This window comes from Anabrus simplex, chromosome 9, assembly GCF_040414725.1.
Source record: "Anabrus simplex isolate iqAnaSimp1 chromosome 9, ASM4041472v1, whole genome shotgun sequence".
NCBI classification, from domain to species: domain Eukaryota; kingdom Metazoa; phylum Arthropoda; class Insecta; order Orthoptera; family Tettigoniidae; genus Anabrus; species Anabrus simplex.
The window spans coordinates 9,577,960-9,601,240 of record NC_090273.1 but is presented as its reverse complement, the minus strand read 5'-3'; the positions used below and the strand labels follow the sequence as shown (position 1 = coordinate 9,601,240).

The following is a 23,281-nucleotide window of genomic DNA, read 5'->3' as shown; positions in this document are numbered from 1 at the left end:
TTGCCTCTTACAGAACACCAAGTACGAGATAAATAGAGTAAAATGAAGCTCTACTTCTGACTATTGAGTCAATATTCTTGTCAGTTGGCAGTGATGATACTGAGTTTTTATTTAGTCATACACACAGGAGATGTAGATATGTATCTACTCTACGGAGCGTAATTTTAAACCTCATCTTGGATTAGTGCTCCCCCCTTGCGAGAATTTTATCAACTCATCCCGAAGCATGATAAATTCCTCTGAAACATCCGCTGTGAAAATATGGACTTCAGAGTAGGCCTACTTTATTTTATTTTTACTAGTGGCTTAACGTCACTCTAGGACATCGAAAGTTTCCGGGAACTCAAAGGTGGGAAAAGTGGAAAGCACGGAAAACCATAGAACCCACCATCTCCCGAATGCAAACAGAACATTTTACAGCATGTAACAAACAAGATTCAACACTGGAGGGACCAACTCTGCTGTTCTTCCCAGAGACACTTTTAGCCTGTCTGAGGAGCCGCTGGAAGGTAGCACAGAAACAGAAACTTATTTTCTTCTTCTTCTTTTCCTTCCAGCACGTTTCTGCGTGGTCCCTGGTGTGAACTGCGTTACACATGCCCTGTTTTACGGTCGGACGCCAACCCTCTGTAATCACCATTGCGTGTTTCTCCGGTGGTTGGCAGTGTAGCGTGTTGTCTCGATATGAAGAGGAAAATATAGGGTCAAACTCAAACACCCAGTCCTCGAACCAGAAGAATTAATCAGACGCGGTTAAAATCCCCGACCCGGCCGGGAATCGAACCCGGGATCCTCTGAACCGAAGGCCTCAACTCCCACCATTTAGGCAATGAGTCGAACCGCAAATTGCTTAATTTCCATAAACTAATTATTTGTGACTTTGCGAGGAAGCACTGTCCTGGTGATTGCCTAGCAAGAGCTGCTTCAGAGAATCACCCAGAGAAATAGTGAATGCCAGTGTCTGATACACCATTGACGTCCTTTATTAAACTGCAAGACAAACGCCACACATTTTTAAATTTGTATGTTTCTCCTCACACAACATACGGAATCATCACTCGAATAGAAAACTCGGGGCTTTTAGTGCTCCCAAGTTCATATATACATTTAAATGACTCGTCTGTGCTTCTTATGGTAGACACTATAAACCCATTATGAAATATTTAAAAACGTCTTTAAGTCGTTAATTAGGCATTTTGTAACCATTTCTTTGGAAAAAGCAAGTCCACTGCCACTAATCATATTTTCATTTCATACTTCTTTACGCAATGTACACAAAACCCGCTATTTCTTATCATAAAATCTAACTAAGAAGTATTTCTTCAAGAATGTGTATAATGCAGTTATTAACACTTCACTCTCCTCCCGTTAGTGTTTTAGAAAGTAATGAGACAAGTACCAGTGAACAAGCACAGCCGTCTGATTTAACACCGGTTCTCCTGGACATCCTCGCAAAATCAGGCTCCTCATCCAATACACCTATATATATTTTTTTCTTTCTATTAATTTACGATGTATGTTGTCCCAGGATGACAATATAGTAAGTGAGATTGAATCAAGATGCAGTAAAGCCAATGCACTGAGCTCGCAGTATTCTGTAAGAAGGAAGTCATCCCCCGGACGAAACTATATTTACATCGGTCTGTTTTCAGTCCAACTTTGCTTTACGGGAGTGAAAGATGGGTGGACTCACGAAATCTTATTCATAAGTTATAAGTAACAGACATGAACGTAGCGAGAATAATTGCTGGTACAAACACGTGGGAACAATGGCAGAAGGGTACTCGGAATAAGAAGATAAAGCCTAAGTTAGGAATTAACTCGATGGTTGAAGGTGTACTTATAAACCGGCTTCCGTGGTGGAGTAATGTGAGGCGAAAGGGGGAGGATAGGTTACCTAGGAGAATAATGGACTCTGTTGTGGAGGGTAAGAGAAGTAGAAGGAGGCCAAGACGACGATGGTTAGACTCAGATTTTAACGCTTTAAAGATAAGAGGTATAGAACCAAATGAGGCCACAGCACTAGTTGCAAACACAACATTGTGTCGACATTTAGTAAATTCAGAGATGCTTGCAGACTGAAACGCTGAAAGACATAACGGTCTATAATGATGATGTATGTATAATTTTGCCACGGGGAAAATACCACATTTACAAAATAAATGTTCTGATTCTGATATAAAAAGTACGTACTATATATCACCCCCCAAGTTACGGAAAAGCCCAAATCAAAACATATCTAATATGTCAGTGGAACAACCTCTGAACATCAGGGCATAGGGGACTGTCACAAGAGAATTCTTTTTTTCCCGACATAGACTGTGTAGCCGAACATTCTCAGTCAGTTTCTCTCCCGCCATGGAAAGTTAAGAGCTACTTTGAAGGCTTTATAAAATAATATTGCAGACGAGTATCTTCCTGAACAATGCACCATTTATTGTCCGACAGTGCCGTGTTTGGAAAGACAAGATTCGATCTTGAATGTCACCTAAACAATTTTAATGTGGAACCCTCAGAGCCAGTATACTATCTGTTTAGAAAATCCTTCAGCTACAAACAGTTCCTTAAGTTCATTCATTACATCTTCAATGATTTAGTTTCCTAATGCTGTGTCATTAACAAAAATTAATTAAATGATCGAAACTATAACCCTAACATACTCATGTAAAATAAAGTTCAAAGTATTAACATATTCAGTTTAATCAATAGAGTTTCATACACTTCACGTTGAATTGTGTGCCCTTACTGAACGTAATTTATTCAACTTGAAAAAAGGATTTGTACAACGAATGAAACAAAGTATTGTACATTATACAGGTGACTAGTGGTCTGGTACATTCCCCAAGGCGGGGATGATCTCGCAGTACGCTTCAATACCAGCTAGAAACACTTTCTCGTTGACATGCTCGTTGTGGTCGTGCAGCAGGATCGGGGTTCGGTTCAGATGAGAGAAGCCCAGTGCTGGGATCCCCAACTGAAACAAGACAGAGAGGAAGAGCTGAGAGCGACAACAGCCTCACACTATGACCATACCGACCAAGTTTCAAGACTTTTACACAAAGTTTACGGAAAGCGCTGTATTTTACAGACAAACCATAACATTTCACGATTTCAGTCGAAACTTGCATTTTGAAATGAAGATAGAATCTACACATACAATTGGTCGATAGATGGCTGTCGTTGTCGAAGGGGGAAATACTGTATTTAAATACATTCGATAAACACTCGCGTTTCTGGTAGCGTAATGTAAGTCGGCGTGTCCTGAACATTGCAGGTGTTGTGTAGAGGTTGTGTTGGTCCTTACTTCCAAAAGTAACAGTGTAGTTTATAATTGTAGATACATGTAATAACTTTCAAATCATGTCACTATGTGGCCTATACTGTGTTTAGTAGCCAGGAGCCCTAACTTCACCCCTTACAAAGCTATAAATAAATAATTGTGAAATAATGCACGTAGGCCATACTGATGTATTTGTTATTTGTTATTTTCTTGTAGTCTGCAGCTGTGATATCTGACCACTTAGCTATATATTTATCTCCTGTATTTCTGAATGTATGGAAGAGTTTTACGAAAATTTACCCCACAAAGTTGGCAGGTAATATATTGTATGAAATATGAACCATTAGCACCACTGAAAATCATAAGGATACTTCTGTTGTACGGTTAATTTTTCAGTAATTACTCATACTTTTGCCCTGATAAAATAAATCACTAGAAGTAAATGAAAATTGAAGATTTTAAGCTTTGGAGATTTCAAAAGATTTAGTGAACTACACTTTATTTTAGTAGTGTTGCCTCTGGTTCGACGATGAGCACGAGTTTTGAAGAAAAATACGTTCATCTTGTTTACCTGCAGCTTTTTACCTGAAAATTCTGCGGATTAATTTCTTCAACTGCTTGGTCTCGGTTACTATAGCGTTCCATTATTATCATTATTTCCCGCTGTAAGCAAATTCATCACGAATTTACCCATTCTGAGTAACCCGTAAATAATGCAGTAATGTACTATAACACTATATAATAAACATCTGTATTTGAAGCTTTGAACTGGTCCCATACGAACCGAAACTCTTTTCTAAATAGAATGCTGGAGTTGCGAAACTCAAGGATAAAATATCTGATATTTTGAATCAGAAATTAATTTCATTCGCTTCTCAGCTCTGCTTATTGTTATACTTCGTATCTGATTGGTTGAAAATATTTTGTTTTTCATTTTAGGAAAGTCATAAGCTCCGCAGTGGCTCAGCCTTTCCTCAGCAGATATTTTCAACACGAAGAAAAGAAAGAAGAGTTACTTCATAAACATTCAGAAATATAGACCTTGTGCTGGTATTTTGTTCATCAAAACATTGAGACTGAAAACAAGTTCAAATTCTAGAGTGTCATATTTAATAATGTTACTAGCAATATTTTTCAAGTAGACAGATGAATTTTTGTCCAGCTAAACAAATCCAATCATCATCCCCTGACTCTCCTGATATTCTGACCCAATTTATTTGACCTTAACTTGTAAACAGCACTACCTTTTACTTACCCTTCTGATGAATCTGGCGTCAGTGCCTCCAGGACAGACGATAGGCTTCAAGATCAGCTTTCTTAAAAAGAGGGAAGAAACATTTTACTATCTGGATGGTCAAAGGTCTTGCTCAAATAATTAATAAATACAGTATAACGATTAAAAATACTGAACATAGGTCAAGATCATTGTAAAAATTAATTTTACAACTTCATTATAAATTAAAGAGTTACTTATTGCTAAATAAAATTGCGGCAAAGTCTCAGAAATCGAAATCTTCAGGTGGGGTCCATAGACTACATCGACGGTATCCACTGACCATTGTAAAAGGTGACTAAATGGGGCATCAGGAGCCCTCTCCATTTAGGGCAGTCGCCCAGATGGCAGATTTCCTATCTCTTATTTTCCTAGCGTTTTCTTAAATTAATTCAAAGAAATTGCAAATTTATTGAAAATATCCCTTGGTAAGTTATTCCAATCCCTAAGTCTCCTTGCTATAAACGAATGCTTTTCCTAATTTTTCCTCTTGATTTCCAACTTTATCTTGATATTATGACATCAAGACACCACTAAAATTTATTGGTCTACTAATTTCATTTCACTGACAGTTCGGAACATATCATTTAGTCGAGAAGCTCGTCTTCTTTCTCCCAAGGCTTCCCAGCCCAAACTTTGCAACATTTTTGTAACGACCGGGCGAGTTGGCCATGCGTGTAGAGGCGCGCGGCTGTGAGCTTGCATCCGGGAGATAGTAGGTTCGAATCACACTATCGGCAGCCCTGAAAATGGTTTTCCGTGGTTTCCCATTTTCACACCAGGCAAATGCTGGGGCTGTACCTTAATTAAGGCCACGGCCGCTTCCTTCCAACTCCTAGGCCTTTCCTATCCCATCGTCGCCATAAGACCTATCTGTGTCGGTGCGACGTAAAGCCCCTAGCAAAAAAAAAAAAAATTTGTGTAACGCTACTCTTTTGTCGGATATCTCTGGATTTTTTCCAATTCTTCAATCAATTAATCCCGGTGAGGGCCACACCCAGTGGAACCATACTCTAGTTGGGGTTTTACCAGAGACTTATATGCCCTCTCCTTTACATCCTTACTACAGCCCCTAAATATCCTCATAACTAGAGCCCGGATTTCCATGCACTATCAAATCTCAAAATATGCATGCATTCATGCACTATCATGTGGCAAAACATGCACAATAAACTGGAAAATATGCACTCTCAAAATTCAGTTCCTTTTGAAAAATTGAACAAAAACTACCCTGATTTCTCCAAATTGTCTTGATTTAAGCTCACCCGTTCATCAGTCAGCACATTCTTTTTACGTCACGAGAAGTGATAGATGCATAATTCAATGAAGACATTTGGAGAAAGTGAGGTCAAATTGTTCGTCTTTTGCATTTTCACCACAATACGTCTTTTATAAGCTTGACGAATTCAAAATCACAATTTGAACGAATTAATTGGTTTAATTTGTCTCTATCTGCGGCAGCTGCTTCTGCATGCGATGACTGCAGACAAATTTGAATGTCCTCAATAAGTGGTAACGATTGCATGTGATGAGTAAGAGTTCCGGGTAGGAAAATCCAGGATAACAGAGGAAGAGGGTTCGATGCATAACCCGAATTTGTAAGTTGCTACAGTATCTCAGTAACGCGGACCACAGAAGTGCGATACAAGTTTTGTTTTGTTCGTCTAACATAGGCGAAAAATGAGCCCTTTAATGATTAATGCACAGTTTACTGTTCAATTTATAGCAATGTACAACTGTAAGACAACTGTAAAGGCATTAATAAATAAATAAAATAAATAAAACTGGGACACCTTATTCCTAAGAATTAGAGATCGACGCGGTGCCTTCCGTCATTGTTTACACAAGCAAAAGATAAAGTGTTTGGTTAATTGGATTATAGGACCTGTACCTATGTAGGTTACATAGGTACATAGGATGCCAGGAATACATTCCCTCTGTCTCTCAATAATAGACATAACGTGAAAAATTGTCCCAAATTCTGCAAACTAACATTCAGAAAAGGCACTATGATGCAAGTTAACAATATATATATATGCGTCAAAATCACAAGAAAAGTCATATTATGCAATATTAAACGTCCAAATATTCGCTATTTTATCCAAAATCTTCCAAATATGCATTATGCATGAATTTTCTCCTAAAAATGCCAAAACATGCAAACATGCACGGAAAAAGAACGGTTATTTGGATTTGTTAAGCCGTAAAACGAATATTTGCAAAGTTTGAGAAGTGTAGCTACTTATTTAAAAACATGCATTTGCATGGAAATCCGGGCTCTACTCATAACCTTCATTTACAATCTCATTTATGTGGTTACCCCAATGAAGACTGCATCAACGCAGTAGTTAAAACTGAGAGGACTTTTCCTATTTGTAAAACACATTACCTGACTTTCAACTTCGTTTATCATGACACCATTGCCTGCTGTCTATCTCACAACTTTATCGGGGATATTTTTCAGTTCTCCACAGTGTTGTAATTTATTTATTTATTTATTTATTTATTTATTTATTTATTTATTTATTTATTTATTTATTTATTTATTTATTTATTTATTTAGTTAGTTAGTTAGTTAGTTATTTCAATGAGTCTATACAGAGTTTTCCTCCGTTATTAGACCCTGTGCTATATGTGTTGAACAGATCAAAACTGCGTTGAAATCATGAATAATAACACAAACTACTACTAAACTACCCTAACTATTTGTATGTAAAACATGAGAAAAAGTCAGTAACCTGTAAAAAGGAGGTTACGGCAACTTGGCAAACAATCCAAAGTAGAAGAAACTGTTACGAAACCTGGTTACGTAACAAAAGAGTTAGAAAAAGCAACCTGGTGTTGACGCACTGAGTCAGCTTGTCTGGTATTACGATGTACTACTACAAGCTGACCCTATTCCACAGCCTATTATTATACACATTACTTTATCCCTAACCAACTAAGCTATAAGACCATACCTTTCACTTTTCTTTAGCATAATTTTTTGACTGAAATAAAAACTTGATCAAGTTTCCTTCAATGTATCACTCTTTCACTATCCACGCTAAAATTGTTTTTCATCACTTTGCCTGCATATCTCTTGCTGCTTAGTACCTAGAAACATTACCCTTAACTTTTCTGTTTCCTTGCAAATGTAGGTCATCGGTATTATTCCCACAAAAATACACTGTGAGTTTTCTTTACTCCTAACCCATCCCTTGTTTTTATATAATCCCATGAGCCACCATTTTCAACTCTCTTTCATCCTTCTGTCCCTATATCTTTTGTTTATCTTGGAGACTTGGAATACATTATAGAATAAACTAAGCGAAGCTCTATTCCGACATTTTTCTATCAGTCTTTGCATTTGCACATCCTTAATTCTTGCTATCAGAGCTCTCTGACTGCTACTACTTTTTCCCTTCCATATCTCGAACAAAATATAACCCATACCCACATTCTCGACATAGGTTTTAATTTTTGACAACCAACTTTTAGCACACATACCTTTCAATCGTTGCTTGTAGGCTTCTTGCAGCACTGCACCACCCCCTCGTTTCAGCCGCATCCAGTCATTATACTCTTTTTACGCATTCCACTCCTAAACACCCTCCTCAAACGTAGTACAGTCATTAAGTTCTGAGACTGACCGCATGATGGCGCTGAGGTGCACTGCAGCGCATAGGTGGCGCCGTGGTATGGTACCATGTAAGTTAGACTCTCTGAGTGCATGCACTGGAAGCAGACGTACGGTCATTGATGTGACGGTGATTTGAATGCGCCCGTCGGAACTTGACATGTCACAGTTTGAGCAACGGGAAAAAATCAAGTTCTGGCAGAAATTAGGCGAAACCGCTGCCGAAATGCTTCAAATGATGCAGCAAGTTTACAGTGAGGACGCATTGAGTCACAGTGTTGTTTTTAGGAGGCACCGACGTTTTTTGCAAAGACGGGACAGTTTGGAAGATGATGTGCGTACTGGTCGGCCACAAACAGTACGAACGAAAAGCAAAATCAAAGAAGTTGCAACGTTGGTGCGTGCTGACCACTCGCAATCGGTAGACGATCTCGCGACCAACGTGATGATAGCATGACGATTTGTGGTGACCTCATCAGTAATGCTGACGATGATCCGACGTTTCTCAACCGGATAATAACTGGAGACGAAACATGGTGTTTCCTTTCAGCGGTGCTTCCAGCAGCTAGACCAACGCAAACGGCCAACGGCGACTGTTTTGAGGGTGGATGTGGTTCTGTGTAGGTGTACCCCGTGTATTGCGGCATCGTGTGCAACAAAGTTGAGTGGGTGCTTATCTTCCAGGCGTCAAGTCTCAGAACTGAATGACTACAACGTATTAATAATGCACCCACATTCGCTGTACGCTGTGGTAGTCTCATAATCGTCTTACTAAATTTGAATATAATTTGATTTAAATTATCCCTTATTCCTAGTCCCTATAATTCTCCCCCATATAAAACTCTAGTTAATAATAATGTCTTTAACACTAATCTCAGTATCTTATAATTTATCCCTAGGTATTTAGCCTCTAGAATTTTAACCACCGAGAGAGCTGCAATCCCTCTCCATTTATATCTCTTAATAAGGTCATCCCATCCTCCTGTTCTATTCATCAGCACTCCAAGATATTCTTACTTCTCAAATTCTTCTATGCTCTCTCCCTGTATCATCCATTTCCTTCCATTTTCCCTCCTCCTACTCTTCGATTTATTGCACTTAATTTTCAGTGACCACTTCTTTGCGTATCCCTAAATCTAATTCAAACTTCTCTGTAGACCCCTCCTGTTAAAGCCATTAATATTATATATTCCGCGAATATCAATCCTGGTATCTCTAATTTTCTGCAGCTGCAGCCCAGTTTTCTCCTCCGTGTCCTTTCAATATGTCATTTATGAATAATAAAAATAGTATCGGCGATAATTTACAACCTTGCTTTAACCCAAACTTGCAATCTATCGGCACCTTTCCCATGCTGGCGTCGTTGAAAACGTTCGGTGCATTCATCCAACGTTAAGCCTCTAGCTAAGAGGAAATTAAATATCCCTCCGGGAAAATTAAATGAGCGGTGTTAACTAGCAAGAAGTGGCCGTAAACCAATATAATAATAATAATAATAATAATAATAATAATAATAATAATAATAATAATAATAATAAGGCTATCGATTTTTCAAGAGCAAAGCGCAAAGAGGAATCCTCAATGGAGCTGTGATGCTTGGAACCGCGTTTGCTGTTAGAACCAAGATCCTTAAATCGGTTGCAAAATTTGAACCTGTGAATGACAGATTGTCTATACTCACAATTAAATGCGCGAACAAAACCTACGCCCCAGTTAACGCACATGCTCCTACAAACGATAAGAATAAGTCTGATCCAGACGAAGTTGATAATTTCTGGGACCTACTGAATGAAAAATTAAACAAAATCCCCAAACACCATGTCAAGCTTCTTTTGGGTGACTTCCATGCCCAACTAGACCGTGAACAGAAGTACAAGAAAGTTATAGGAAATTACCCTGCTCACAAAAGAACCAATCCCAACGGCAAAAGACTGGTGTCCATTTGCGAAAATCACAACCTGCAGGTCATGTCGACCCACTTTCGCCATCTACCCAGAAAGCAAATGACTTGGCGTTCTCCCGTCCAAGCTCTCGGAGAGTTCCAAATGGATCCTGTTGCAATCTCCAGGAGAAACAGCCCTGAGATTATGAATGTCAAAGTAAAGAAAGGCATCAAATGGCCTCAGATCATTATATGTCTCTTATCAAATTCAAACCAATTCCCGCAAACACAAGAAAGACAACCAAACAGATCACACGCTTCGACAATGATAAACTTCGGCAAAGGGTCGAGGAGTTCCAGGAGAAGGCTAGACCAAATGACTGTGACTTTAACAACGCCAAAAGTCTCCTTGTTGACGCCGCCAAAGACGTTGCAGAAATCAAGAGAAGCAAAAAGCATGCCTGGTGGAATGGTACCTGCGAATCAGTCCTCCAAGAAAGACTCAATGCGTGGAAACAGTACTACTCTACAAAATAAGAAAATGATTGGGAAATCTACAAAACCCAACGTGCCCAAGCAGTTAGGGTGTTCAGAACTGAGAAACGTAAATACGAAAAATCTCTCCACTGAAAAGATAGAACAAAACTTTAGGAAGAATGAAAGCAGAGAGTACTACACAGCCTTCAAACGCAAACTTACTGGCTATAAACCACCATCTCTATGCTTTGAGCGAAAGGACGGCACACTGGCGACGTCAAATGAAGAATTTTGCAGCATTCTGGCAGATGACTTCAAGAATTTACTTAATTGCTCTAAACCGCAAAGCGCCATTGAGACCAAGGAACCCTTACTCAGGTACCCAGATTCCAGACCACCCGACAGAGATGAAATCAAGCGCCACATTGCCCGTCTCAAAAATAACAAAGCACCGGGGGAAGACTCAGTAGTAGCAGAACTATGGAAATATGCCCCAGAGGAATCACTTGATATCTTGCAAAAGCAAATAGAAGAAATTTGGAACAAGGAGACCCTACCCGAAGATTGGAAAATAACTTTGATCCATCCATTACACAAAAAAGGCAGCACGAAGGACATCAACAACTACAGAGGAATGTCCTTGCTACCCGTGACTTACAAAATTCTATCACTTGCCATCCTGGAGCGTTTGGAAGCATAAGTCGAACATCAAATAGGTGAATACCAAGGAGGGTTCAGAAAAGGTCGCTCAACAGCTGAACAGATCCAAAATCTCAAAACGATCATCAGATATTGTACACTAAGGTCCAAGCAGTATGTGTCTGTCTTTGTGGACTTTAAGAAAGCGTACGACTCCATTGACCGGGAAGTCTTTCTAAACATCTTAAATGAATTTGGAGTTGATTTGAAACTGCTGGGATTAATTAGAGCCACCCTGACCGATACAAAATCCAAGATGAAGTTCCGCGGGTGTCTCTCGCATTCTTTTGACATCAAAACAGGAGTCCGACAAGGTGATGGGCTATCCCCGATACTCTTCAACTGTGTTCTTGAAACGATCATCAGAACCTGGCGGGTGAGATTACAGGAAACCAACTACAGTTCATTGAGAATAGGAACCAAATCCAAGGGGATCGCAACAGACTGCTTAGCATTTGCCGATGATATTGCTGTTCTCTAAAACGACATAGAAACCGCTAGAGCTCAAGTTGAAATTTTGAAGGAAATTGCCGAACAAACTGGTTTGCAGATATCGTTTGAGAAAACAGAAGTAATGACTAACATCAAAGAGGCTCCACCAAAACTCCATACAAAATACGGGGACATCACCCAAGTAGACAAATTCAAATACCTGGGTGAGGTCATCATGAAAAATGGACTGGACAAGGAAGCACTTCAGAAGCGAGTACGCAAACTGCAAATAGACTACCAAACATCCCGCACAATCTACAACAAAAAATGCCTTTCCCAAAACACCAAGATACATCACTATGAAACAGTTCTGAAGCCAATAGTTCTATATGCAGCCGAAACCCTGTCTCTAAATGCCAACAAAGGACTCCTTCGTGAACTGGAGAAAAGAGAACGCAAAATTGTAAGAGGAATCTTGGGATCAAAGTACAGAAATGGAATCCATCAAAAGAGATCCAACAAGGAAGTCTACAGAAAAATAGAGAAAATTACCGACACAATCAGAAAAAGACGGGCATGATTTTACGGTCATCTGAAAAGAATGGACGGAAGAAAGTTAACTAAAGAAATCTTTCACTTTTTTATTCAAACCCCAAAACCACAATTCCCTGGTTTAGAAATACCAAAGAAGACCTGCAAATGTTACATATCTCAGCTGAAGACGCCCTTAACAGAGATCTCTTCCGCAAGAAAATATTGACGAACGGGCTAAACCGAGACGAGCAACCGAAGAGAAGACACGTTGCCCCTTGGACAGAGGAGCGTAAGCAGGCCCACTCACAAAGAATGAGGGAAATTTGGGCTCTAAAGAAGGCCAAGTTCAGGGTCAAATGCAACAAGACTTAACGTGGTCCTTGATGCCCCCAGCGAATTATATAATAATAATAATAATAATAATAATAATAATAATTTTCAGCTGTACGATATCTACGAGGTACATCAATCTGTGAACTCTTCCTGTCTTACCATGCTTCATCTTCAAGTGACGAGGGGCTGTTTAGATGTTAGTCATAAATTTGTTTTTTGAAAGAATATTTAGAGTTCTGGTTATTTATCTGCTATGTAACTATCTCAGTGTTTCTAGATAGGATCGCCAAGTCATCTGCGAATGCAAGGGAGTTGACCTTGATGACATTTTTGGATCCGCCAATGCATAATTGGTTGAGCAGTCCTTTTTTCCTCCAGTTGTTTTCCCATTCGCGGATGATGGGGCTGTAGCTGCTGCTCTCTCCCCAGTCCTGATAGTACTTATTTTTCCCACACATACCTTTTCATTAGAACGAGTGTTTATTTTACCGATCACAGAGCAGCTCTACTGTCACATCTGTGGTACCATATGCTTACCTCTTGTCGGTGGCTGACTTGAAGGCAGTCCACCAAGGATTGCTGTCATCTAGCTTCGTCACTCCCTCCGTGATGCCTTTCTGTTGATACTCGATGTACGTGCCAGCTCCAGCATCCAGGCACCACTGTTGTAGCATGGACTCGAACTGCCTGTGGTCCACAGTGGGAGCGATACGAATGTCCATGACCACCGACAAGGCTGGGGGGATCACGTTGTTCTGGACACCTCCCTGCCGACAAAACGTACAGCGCCATTGCAATGATCTACCATAAAAGTAAATTTAGAATCAATTTTGAGTCAGCTGGAAGGACCTTTAAAATTTGAGAAGGAAAGTCCAACGTCAACCTGTATCTCCTGAGCTACTCACCTGCCTTTTAAATGTTGTGTCTCCACACTTGGACTGATACGGAAAATATAGTACGTACATGAATGGCTAAATATATAAGTGTACCGCAAACATAACTGCCCTCCTCCTTCCATTGACAGCCTGGATTAGCTGCACGAATCTCCTCTCTGTAATCATATAACAGTACTGGATATCTCCCACCGCCGATGATGCGGAGCGCTTCTACCGGGGTTCAACAAAACAACAACTCCCTAAAAATTCAACATATCTGTGATTAATTTCAACACAGCATGTGCGATGTTGCCGAGCTGAGTGGGTCGGATGGTTGAGGCGCTGGCCTTCTCACCTCAGCTTGTCAGGTTCGATCCACCTCAGTCCGGTGGGAAATACTGTACGTCAGCCTCGTGTCAGTATATTTACTGCCACGTAAAATAACTCCTCCTGGACTAAATTCCGGCACCCCGGCGTCTCCGAAACCCGTAAAAGTAGTCAGTGGGACGTAAAGCAATTATTATTATTATTATTATTATTATTATTATTATTGTTGTTGTTGTTGTTGTTGTTGTTGTTGTTGTTGTTGTTGTTCCGAGGTATCTGTGGAACAGCAGATGTCAAAGAAGATGCGGGCTAGAATGGGTCTAACTACAAGTCCGAAAGATGAATTAAAAATTTAAATAAAGGTTATATTTTCAATAGACAACAACATTTAAGAAATTTTACGTAGAATTTGAAAACTTAACGAGTACAACAAGTCAACAGCTATCCAACAATCAGGTACAAGACCAGAAAAGCAAGGATTTAGAGACAAATTAATGATCTGGGCTTCAAGCCCCACCTTTTACAATCTCTGAGCTCTCAGCTCACAACCACAAATTACCAAAAGGTAGAAAACCCCCCCATTACATGGAGCACTTGCTCCCATCTAGTAATGTCAAGCCTCATAGAGGCACCTTTCAAAACACCCTAAAGAGCTGACCGCTTTCAATCTTTCAGGCCTATTAAAGGCCACAACAACTTTCGCATTGCCTGCCTCTCAAGGCACACTTAAAAATGAACAGGGGTACCTTGTACCCACTCTAGTGGACCTTAATTTTTTTTTAAAAAAAAGGTTAATTTAAACGGCTCTAAATACAAAAGGAATGGAGGCGAAAACTTGCACTCCTACATGAAACTTGTTAAAACCTAAGTGGCGCTAGGCCAATTCAACAGGGGCTATTCCCACACTGGGGAGGTGACTCGTATAAGAAAATTTTAATACATTAGGAAAGAGAAGAAAATCGGTTATGAAAACGTACTCAGCTCAGATCAAAATGCAGGGGAGCTCGAGAGGGTGAAGCACTCTCTATCCCCGATTTACAGTTAAAGTAACATGAAAATTTTACATCGAAATGGTATAGGTTAGCTCAAAACGGTTTCGAACGTTCTCCGAGGATTAAACTGCTGAGCTAGTAAGAAATTAAAAATGTTAAACGGCCATTACCTTTTTGAAGGGCTGCTGACTGATGAAAGAGGCGCTTCCCGCCTCCTGCTATTCTTCCATACACTAAGCTAGATGTTGTACGAGTGGCGGAGAGACCAGAAAATCAGCAGCTGTTATACCCTCGCGGAAGATTCGAGACCTTTCATGGATAATTAAGACACACCCGCATGCGTTTATTGGTCGGCTAAAAGTTACAAGTCGAAAATGAAGAAGAAACCTGTGATTGGAGGGAAATTAATTACAGAATCAAACTAACCTATACTCATTTAACCTCCCGAGACTGAGTGGACCCCGTTCCATCCCTCGTACTACTTTTCAAATTTCGTGGTAAAGCCAGGAATCGAACCCAAGCCTCCGAGGGTGGCAGCTAATCACACTGACCACTATACCACAGAGGCGGATTTTCTTTATAATTGATCTCCGAATTTCAAGTTGACTCGTAACTGATTTATACAATATGTTGGTATTTTTCCTTCTCCACCAAATCATGACTAATTTAGTCTAAAAATGCAGTTTTCTACTTCATTAATATAAATGTACCTTAATTTCCAAAGTTTGTTTGTTCGACATAGACCGTGTTGAGGATGTTGAGGTTTAAATGTGACAGGTGCTGCTATCTACCACTAGATGGTGGGAAAGACGGATGGGCTCCACCAACCGATGCGTACGGAAGGTACCTGGACGTTGTACTATTGCTGATTAAGGACGACGGACTGTTTTGATCAGTTTATAAGCCGCATTAAACACAAGACCTCTGACGCATGATGATGACAATGGCGACGTATTTCCTCGTTCGCGATCGACTCACCACGATACCCACAGGACCAGAACCACTAGACTGTGCCAACAAATGGTGACGACTTCTGGAAGTGTTGCAGTAAAGTGTACCTGACGGAACTTCCACAAGAATTAAAGTTGGTGACCTACGTGTCCAGGACACATGTGAATGACGTGACCGGGGAACGAGAATGTTTATGCTTCGCACCTCGGATGGAAGCCAACTTACACGCGTTGTCCATCTGGTCATTCCTTTCAAAATCGATCAGGGTGGGTAAGATGTTGAGATTTGAATGTGGCAGCGGATGCCGCTTGCCGGCGGGAGTCGTAGACACCTTTTTGTCTGTTTCTGTAACAATTAAAGTGATGGTAAGAAAGACGTAGTCAATATTTTACTCAGTTCATCCACGACAGATATACAACTTCAAACACAGGCTCACAAACTTGTGCGCAGATAATATCCCTCAGAGCGTATTCTTTCATCACGGAAGTTATAAAGCAACTGACACCACACTTGCAGCGCTAGGAAGTCGGTTGAGCGCAGATGGTTTTGTATGTCGTACTGATAATATAGCATGGTTACAGACAAGCGCCTTCTAGGCTGCTTACTTGTCAGTTTCGACATTACATTTCACTCCACCAGATGGCGACGTAGTCGAGTAAACACCAAATGTGTGAGCAGAGACATCGAGTGCCTTAAGCACGTTTCTCCGTCCTTCAAAAATTCGACCACTTCTGCTATGTCTTATTCGTCAACTTGATTCCGAAATTGTAACATTGCCTTCGTCAGATATCTTCCGAATGGATCTGGAAAACTGCTAGTAGGTACCTACTCCTTTAATTCATGGAAAAGTTACAATTCCTGAAGATACCTAAGAAGAACCAACGAAACCTTTCTCTCTCTTAAAGTTTTCCAGCGTGACTGAAGCAAACTGCAAGCCACTTACCTTGAGCATGGTGACGTTGAGCGAAGTGACATCTCCGGGACTGAGACTAGAATCGTCCTTGAGACGTTGCTTCTCCTTGTCCCGGAAGTCCATCGCTCTGTCCAGTACGACCCGAACTTTCTCCGCCGCGGTGTCGTCCGCCAGCATGGAGCCGTGTCCTGGCGTGCCGGGGCAGTGGACTTCTATCTCTGGAACATGAGCACAATATCTTTGAGGTTAGATTAGTCCCTCAACACTTACACATTCATCCAGTATCTACAGGGTGATTCGCAAGTCACTGTTCAAATTTCGTGGTTGTAATGTAGAGGTAAAAATGAGACTAGAATTGTAATACTACCTTTACTGAAATTCCTCTGTTTCAGAGTTATGCGACACAAACAAAATTCACTCCTCCCAGACTTTCCTTTTAATTTAAGGTTTACAAATTCAGCCAAGGCACTGTTAAATGTAGAGAAGATGCATTCTACCTTATTAATATTTCTTTTTAAATATCTCTTTATCCCTTCATCATGGAGGCGAAAGTTGCCCATGCACAAACATAAGGCATGCTCTTTAAACTTTTAGCAGATCAATTTCAAGCTGTTTTCTTATGCAGCTTGAGAATAATACTTTATTTGAACCATGTTTGATGGTAAGTGAGATCAAAATTTACTCTAAGGTGCTCTGTTTACCATATTTGAGATGTTAGATGTGTCTTCGTTCTTGAATGATAAAAATTAGTATTTAAAACTCAGAATCTCCACGATTAAACAAAACGAATTAATTCTTGTGAGTCTTCACGTGTTAAATTATAAATATTTTCCGTTTAGATCTGCTAAAGGCCGCGTTAAATAACTCTTACATATATATGTACATCGTTTATACAGCCCACAATTGCCGCATTCTTCCCATCGTCAAACGAGTACTGTGCTCGATTTGAGAGTCCTCTCGCCTGAAGTCCTTCCTCACCTATTGGAACCATTTGTCAGAAAGTTAAGTCTACTATTAAGTATCTCAAATGTATCTTTTGTCAATCGCTTTCCATCCATTCTGAAGAGGTGTCCATAGAATTACAGTCTTCCTTCCCTAATAGTGTCCATCAGCCGTTCATTTTACCGATACAGGTCTTCATGTCCGCTTAAAATAATTATTATTACGATGTATCTATATAAATAAAATTGTAGGGGGTCCGCTGTCTGTAATTTCTTTTCTTTTGCCAATTTTTCAGATATTTATCCGTTTTAGGTCAACTCAAGACCGAATCGGTGGTTTTTACGTTTCGTGTCTGTTTGTTTGTCTGTTTGTCTGTTTGTCTGTCTGTTTGTCTGTTTGTCTGTTTGTCTGTTCCACCATCACGTCGAAACGGCTGGATAGATCTCAACCAAACTTCATATTTGGAGTATACTCATCCCGGGGAAGGTTCCGATATGCATATCATTTTAAAATCTTTCAATACACGGGGGGTTTATAGGAAAACCAGAATGGTTTTTCCACCATCACGTCGAAACGGCTGGATAGATCTCAACCAAACTTCATATTTAGAGTATACTCATCCCGGGGAAGGTTTCGATATGCATATCATTTTAAAATCTTTGAATACATGGGGGGTTTATAGGAAAACCAGAATTTTTTCCACCATCACGTCGGAACGGCTGGATAGATCTCAGCCAAACTTGATATTTAGAGTATACTCATCCCGGGGAAGGTTTTGATATGTATATCATTTTAAAATCTTTGAATAGATGGGGGATTTATAGGAAAACCAGAATGGTTTTTCCACCATCACGTCGAAACGGCTGGATAGATCACAACCAAACTTCAAATTTAGAGTATACTCATACCGGGGAAGGTTTCAATATGCATATCATTTTAAAATCTTTGAATAGACTGGGGTTTATAGGAAAACCAGAATGGTTATACTATTGATTTTCTGTAAACTTCGTTTACCGGACGTGAAACGTCTCTTCATTATAAACAACTTTCGTTATGTTCATAATTTACCTTACTCTTCACATGACGGAGAAATTTACAATTTTCTGCTGGTACCATGCTCTGCATTGAGTGACCGACAGACCGACAACGAACCTACAGGTTACCATGGCAACGTCTCTGACTGCATGCCAGCAGGGAAGTAACGTATTGCCATTTTCCTCATCATGCTTTTAAATTCGTAGTTGTTCCTTGGGTAGAAGGCAAGAGAGGCGTCAATCGGCCTACCTGCGCGATATTGGCGGAATATCGTTGGATGTTATAACCGCCCTCGAATAGATTAAGTAATAACACCATTAGTCATCTTCTTATTATTTGTTTACCTAGGAATCACTGGACCTAAATTTCTCCTCTGTTACCGCTTTATTATATCCATAACTCACACTAGCATAATTTATTGAGGGGCATTTGATTTTCCAATACATTCACTTGGCATTTACATATTTGTCGTTATCCGGTTGTCCTCAGTTATAATCCATTTTCTATTACTTTCAACTTTCTTAACTGTATTATTTTCTTCCTTAATTACGCCGTATGTACGCGAGTGCTACAAACTACTGGATGTATTTCCACCAAGACTCATATTTAGAATACACCTGTCCTTGATAGGTTTTAGGGCAAATATTGTTTCTAAATCGCTGAACTGACTGGGGGTTTATACGAAACCGAAACAGTGATTTTGCACTCCCACAAAATATACACAACCAACGTTAATTTAAATCTACCTGCCTTGGTAGAAATTAATTTCTAAACCTTTTTTCTCATGTGCATCATTTCGATACGAGGATTAATAAGGGAGATATCATTAACGGACCGTTTTTCTGTACAAGTCCCATCGGACTTAACTCACGAGCGGGTGCGTGTAAAGCGTATTCCTTAAACTTGAAAACTACTGAAGACATTCTAACCAAAATTTATATTTAGTATCCACCTGTCTAAAAGTAGGTTTTAAACGTAAATAACATTTCATGTTCCGGAATGGACTGGCGGTTTATAGGGAACCGAAATGGTGATTATACTCTTCCACAATATATACAGAACAAGACCAACCTGACTGGAAATCGACCAAACGTGATGGAATTCCACCTCTAAACCTTTTTTTCATTTGCAGTTTTTCGTCAGGAGGATTAATAAGGGAGATATCATGAATGGTCAGTTTTGCAAGTTTACATGGAGTAGATTCCTTATCTATATAAATCAAATCGTAACGACTGTGTGCCTCTACACTGACTATTTTGGCGAAATTTTCGTACAGATTTCCGTTTAAGGGGTAATAATGACCATCTGCATAATGTTTGTTTTTTTTTCCTGAAAGTCCTAATTTTTACCCACCTCGCCCAAAATCCAGATTGCGGCATAATCTGCCAGAAGAAAAAGAAGATCATTGAAATTTGACAAAATTATACGTTTTAGCCCGTAACGAACGGAAAACATCCAAGATCATTAAATTTTTCACTTTTTATCCCCGAAGAATATCGAAATATGCAGGCAATTTTAATGATGGTGCAGACCTTCGGAAATTCCTATCACATAACAGATTGTACAATCTCCGTTCAATTTGGAATGATCTATAACCTTGGTCTTATGACTTTTTGCCGTATCTGTATCCCTTTTACGTTTGATTTTTCTCTATTAATCGATGTTAAGTCAATTTGGAATTTTCACATGCATAATTCATACTTTCGATTACTTATATGAAATACAGAATCATCAAACTCTTCACGAAAATTTGCCCACCCAGTAGCCTTATGTGAGCCAAATGCTATGTATGTAGCTGTCACATAATTATCCGAAAAGTAATGTAATGTGAGATAATCCTACAAAAACCTTACCCTGTTCCACGTTTCTAACTCAATCTGAACCAAGAATAGATGACATATCATAGGACCAGCCATTTAGGCCACTAAATCCGGCGTGTTTTATGGTATAATCCTTTGTCGATATGACGTACGTTTAGTAGCAGTTAATCTGTAAATGAAGGTCTTCAATATTGTAAACACGCATATACTTTCGCATGTCGATCTATATATATTCACTGATGTCGATTTGTAGCTATCGAGAAAGGGTGGGTCTGCTATTGTAATCAGTACTCCCCACACCGACTTTGACTGGCAGTATGAAAGGGTTCCTTCTCCAACTCCTGTGTAACTGTCATTAGTAAGGAAGGTATACAATTGTGATGAATAGTTCACTTCTCGATTTGACTTGCAGAAGGCAAGTGAGCATACAGTTTTGTTTAAAACTCCCCTACCCGATTGTGTTTGGCTGCCCGCCATTATAAACCAATGTGATCATGTAAAATGTGACTGGCATTAGGCATAGTGGCCTGCTATTTTGATGAAAACTCACCAACTTGGTGTGACTGGCAGTAAGCTAGCTGGCAGTAGGAAAATGGGCCTGGCATTATAATGATAACTGCATAACTCAATTTCGAGTGATAGTAGGGTAATTGCCTGCCATTATAATAAAAACTGCAATCTGTCTGGAAGTAGGAAAGGGGGGGCTGCCATTTTAACGAAAACTCCCCAAATCGATTCTGTCCGCGTAGTAGGCAATGGGGCCTGCAATTATAATGTAAACTTCCCAACTCGATTGTGAATGGCAGTAGGCAAGTGAGCCTGCCGTTATATCACAAATCCATAACAAACACTTTACATTGGAAACAACGTACGGGGACCTCCCCATGCTCTTTCTCGGATAACGCTAAGAGACATGCAGTTTTAAAACAATCTTATTTACTGCATGTACACTATTTACTTCGATATTCGAATACAATGTAGAATACCGTAGCGAAGCACGGGTACATTCGCTAGTTTAAATTTCAATCTGATTATGTTACCTCGAAGCTATTGGAAGGCCATTTTATGATAATAATGATTAAATTAAACCAACAAACACCACTGAATAAGACAAACTTGAATGCAATCCATAGTGAAATTTTCGTGTTTAATGTTAAGTAGAAGCAACAAAGATGGAGATCTTAATACCAACGCCATTTATAGGAAAACAGCGTCTCTTCTTAAGGCTAGCTCGATTCCGAATGATGTTTCTCGTGGTTTAAAGAGAAACATTTTATTCGCAGAATCATTCGTGAGGCGATAGAAATTGCTAAACGCCCGAATAATTTCAACAAAGGTGACTGCTATATATACTGAGTAGATCATGGCTACCCTCCATAGTTAACTCGTCAACATCTTTCTCCGTGACTCTGGAGGCCCTGGAATGAACTATATTTCTAACAGGGTCTCTCTATCTTGAGTCTGGTTACTATGGAGTGACCGTAGCCATTTTTCTTTGTTGTTGCTCTGAAGGCGATCCTGGTCGCAGGATCGAAACACGTCAGCTGGTATTTATTTATTATTACACGACATTATATCCCCAAATAATTATCATAAAGATGGAGATGTTTTGGAATATTTTCAATTCACATTGATAATAATGCTTATGAGGCTGTAGTGCATGATAACAGTGCTTCAGTGCAAAACTTGTGGTCGAGCACCATTGTTGTATACATTGAGCACACTTCAGTAAATTTAAATAGCAGTGTTGAACACCAGTAATCTGCCAAAGTGATACGCACTCACACAACACTGCCTCCCATATTTGTGTGACATTCTGTTAAAACTATTCTATGGCGATAGTTTGTGAGGTTATTCCTGTGGCTATTGTAACATTTAGCCGGAAATTAAAGTATGTGACCTTTCTTTTCTTCACGTCACTACCAAATCACATCAAACGATACGGTCTTCGATAAACTTATTTTATTAATAATGTTCATGTAGGATCAACAAGATAATAATCACTTAAAATAGACCAGTTAATAATTAGTGTAATTTGTAGGGTAGATATTGGAGATGTATTTAGAACATGTTGCTGAGTGTTTTGTTTCTGTATCCGTGTTGATGTCGAATGAGGTCCACTGTTGATTGTCATGGCTTCGTGCTAGTTATGATCGACTAGCTGATGTACCCGTTCTTCGCTACGGAATTCTACATTGTATACAGAATTCTAGGTTAGGTAGTGTACACGTTGTGAGCAAGATTGTATTAAATTGCATAGCTCTTAACGTTACCCTAGAAACGCGACGGGGAAGTCACCAAATGTCTCGCCTCATATGAAGACTGAGTTAGGAAATTTTCATTGTACTCGTAACAGTAGGCCCGCTTGCCTACTATCAATCACAATCAAGTTGGGGAGTTTTCATTATAATTTGTAAGCACTCAATCTCCACCTGCCTTTTTGAATCCTCAAAAAGACTTTCTTAGTAGTTTTCCCAACTGAAATGAACATTGGTCATTACAATGACGTCAGTAGGAATGGCACGATTAAAAGCAATACTTTCAGATGAAATACTCGATCAAATGAAAAACCACACGTTTTCTCACTTTTAATGAACAGTACTACGCTGCTGATCTAACAGTCAAAAGTTCCAGAGCTGGAATGACCAAGCCGCAGACAGCCGTGATTCGTGAAAACTCTTCGTCTTTTTTCGGCGGCGGCGTGGGGTCGAATAGTCGAGAGTCCCAGGCCAAAAACTATGCTATTTTGCTAATCTGTTTCCTAGGAGTACCCGATGAATCGGAAAATCTCAATTCACTACACTGGCGGTGGAAAAATCTATCTGACTTGGATACAAATTCTTCCTCCAAGCCAGAGGAGAAACTCCCTCTTCACTGCTAATTTGGAATAAAATGAA

General features: G+C 39.7%; 1 protein-coding gene across 1 annotated transcript in view; it reads right to left on the bottom strand.

The window, feature by feature from the left end:
- Positions 1-2,697: 2,697 nt before the first annotated feature.
- LOC136881252 (aminoacylase-1) overlaps positions 2,698-23,281 on the bottom strand; it is a 39,972-nt gene continuing 19,388 nt past the window's right edge. Inside the window, exons 5-8 of the mRNA XM_067154011.2 lie at positions 16,618-16,805; positions 13,067-13,296; positions 4,536-4,596; positions 2,698-2,974 (exon numbers count right to left, since the gene is read on the bottom strand). Of these exons, the coding sequence (XP_067010112.2) occupies positions 2,822-2,974; positions 4,536-4,596; positions 13,067-13,296; positions 16,618-16,805 (632 nt within the window). The 3' untranslated portion in view covers positions 2,698-2,821. The remainder of the gene's footprint in view (positions 2,975-4,535; positions 4,597-13,066; positions 13,297-16,617; positions 16,806-23,281) is intronic.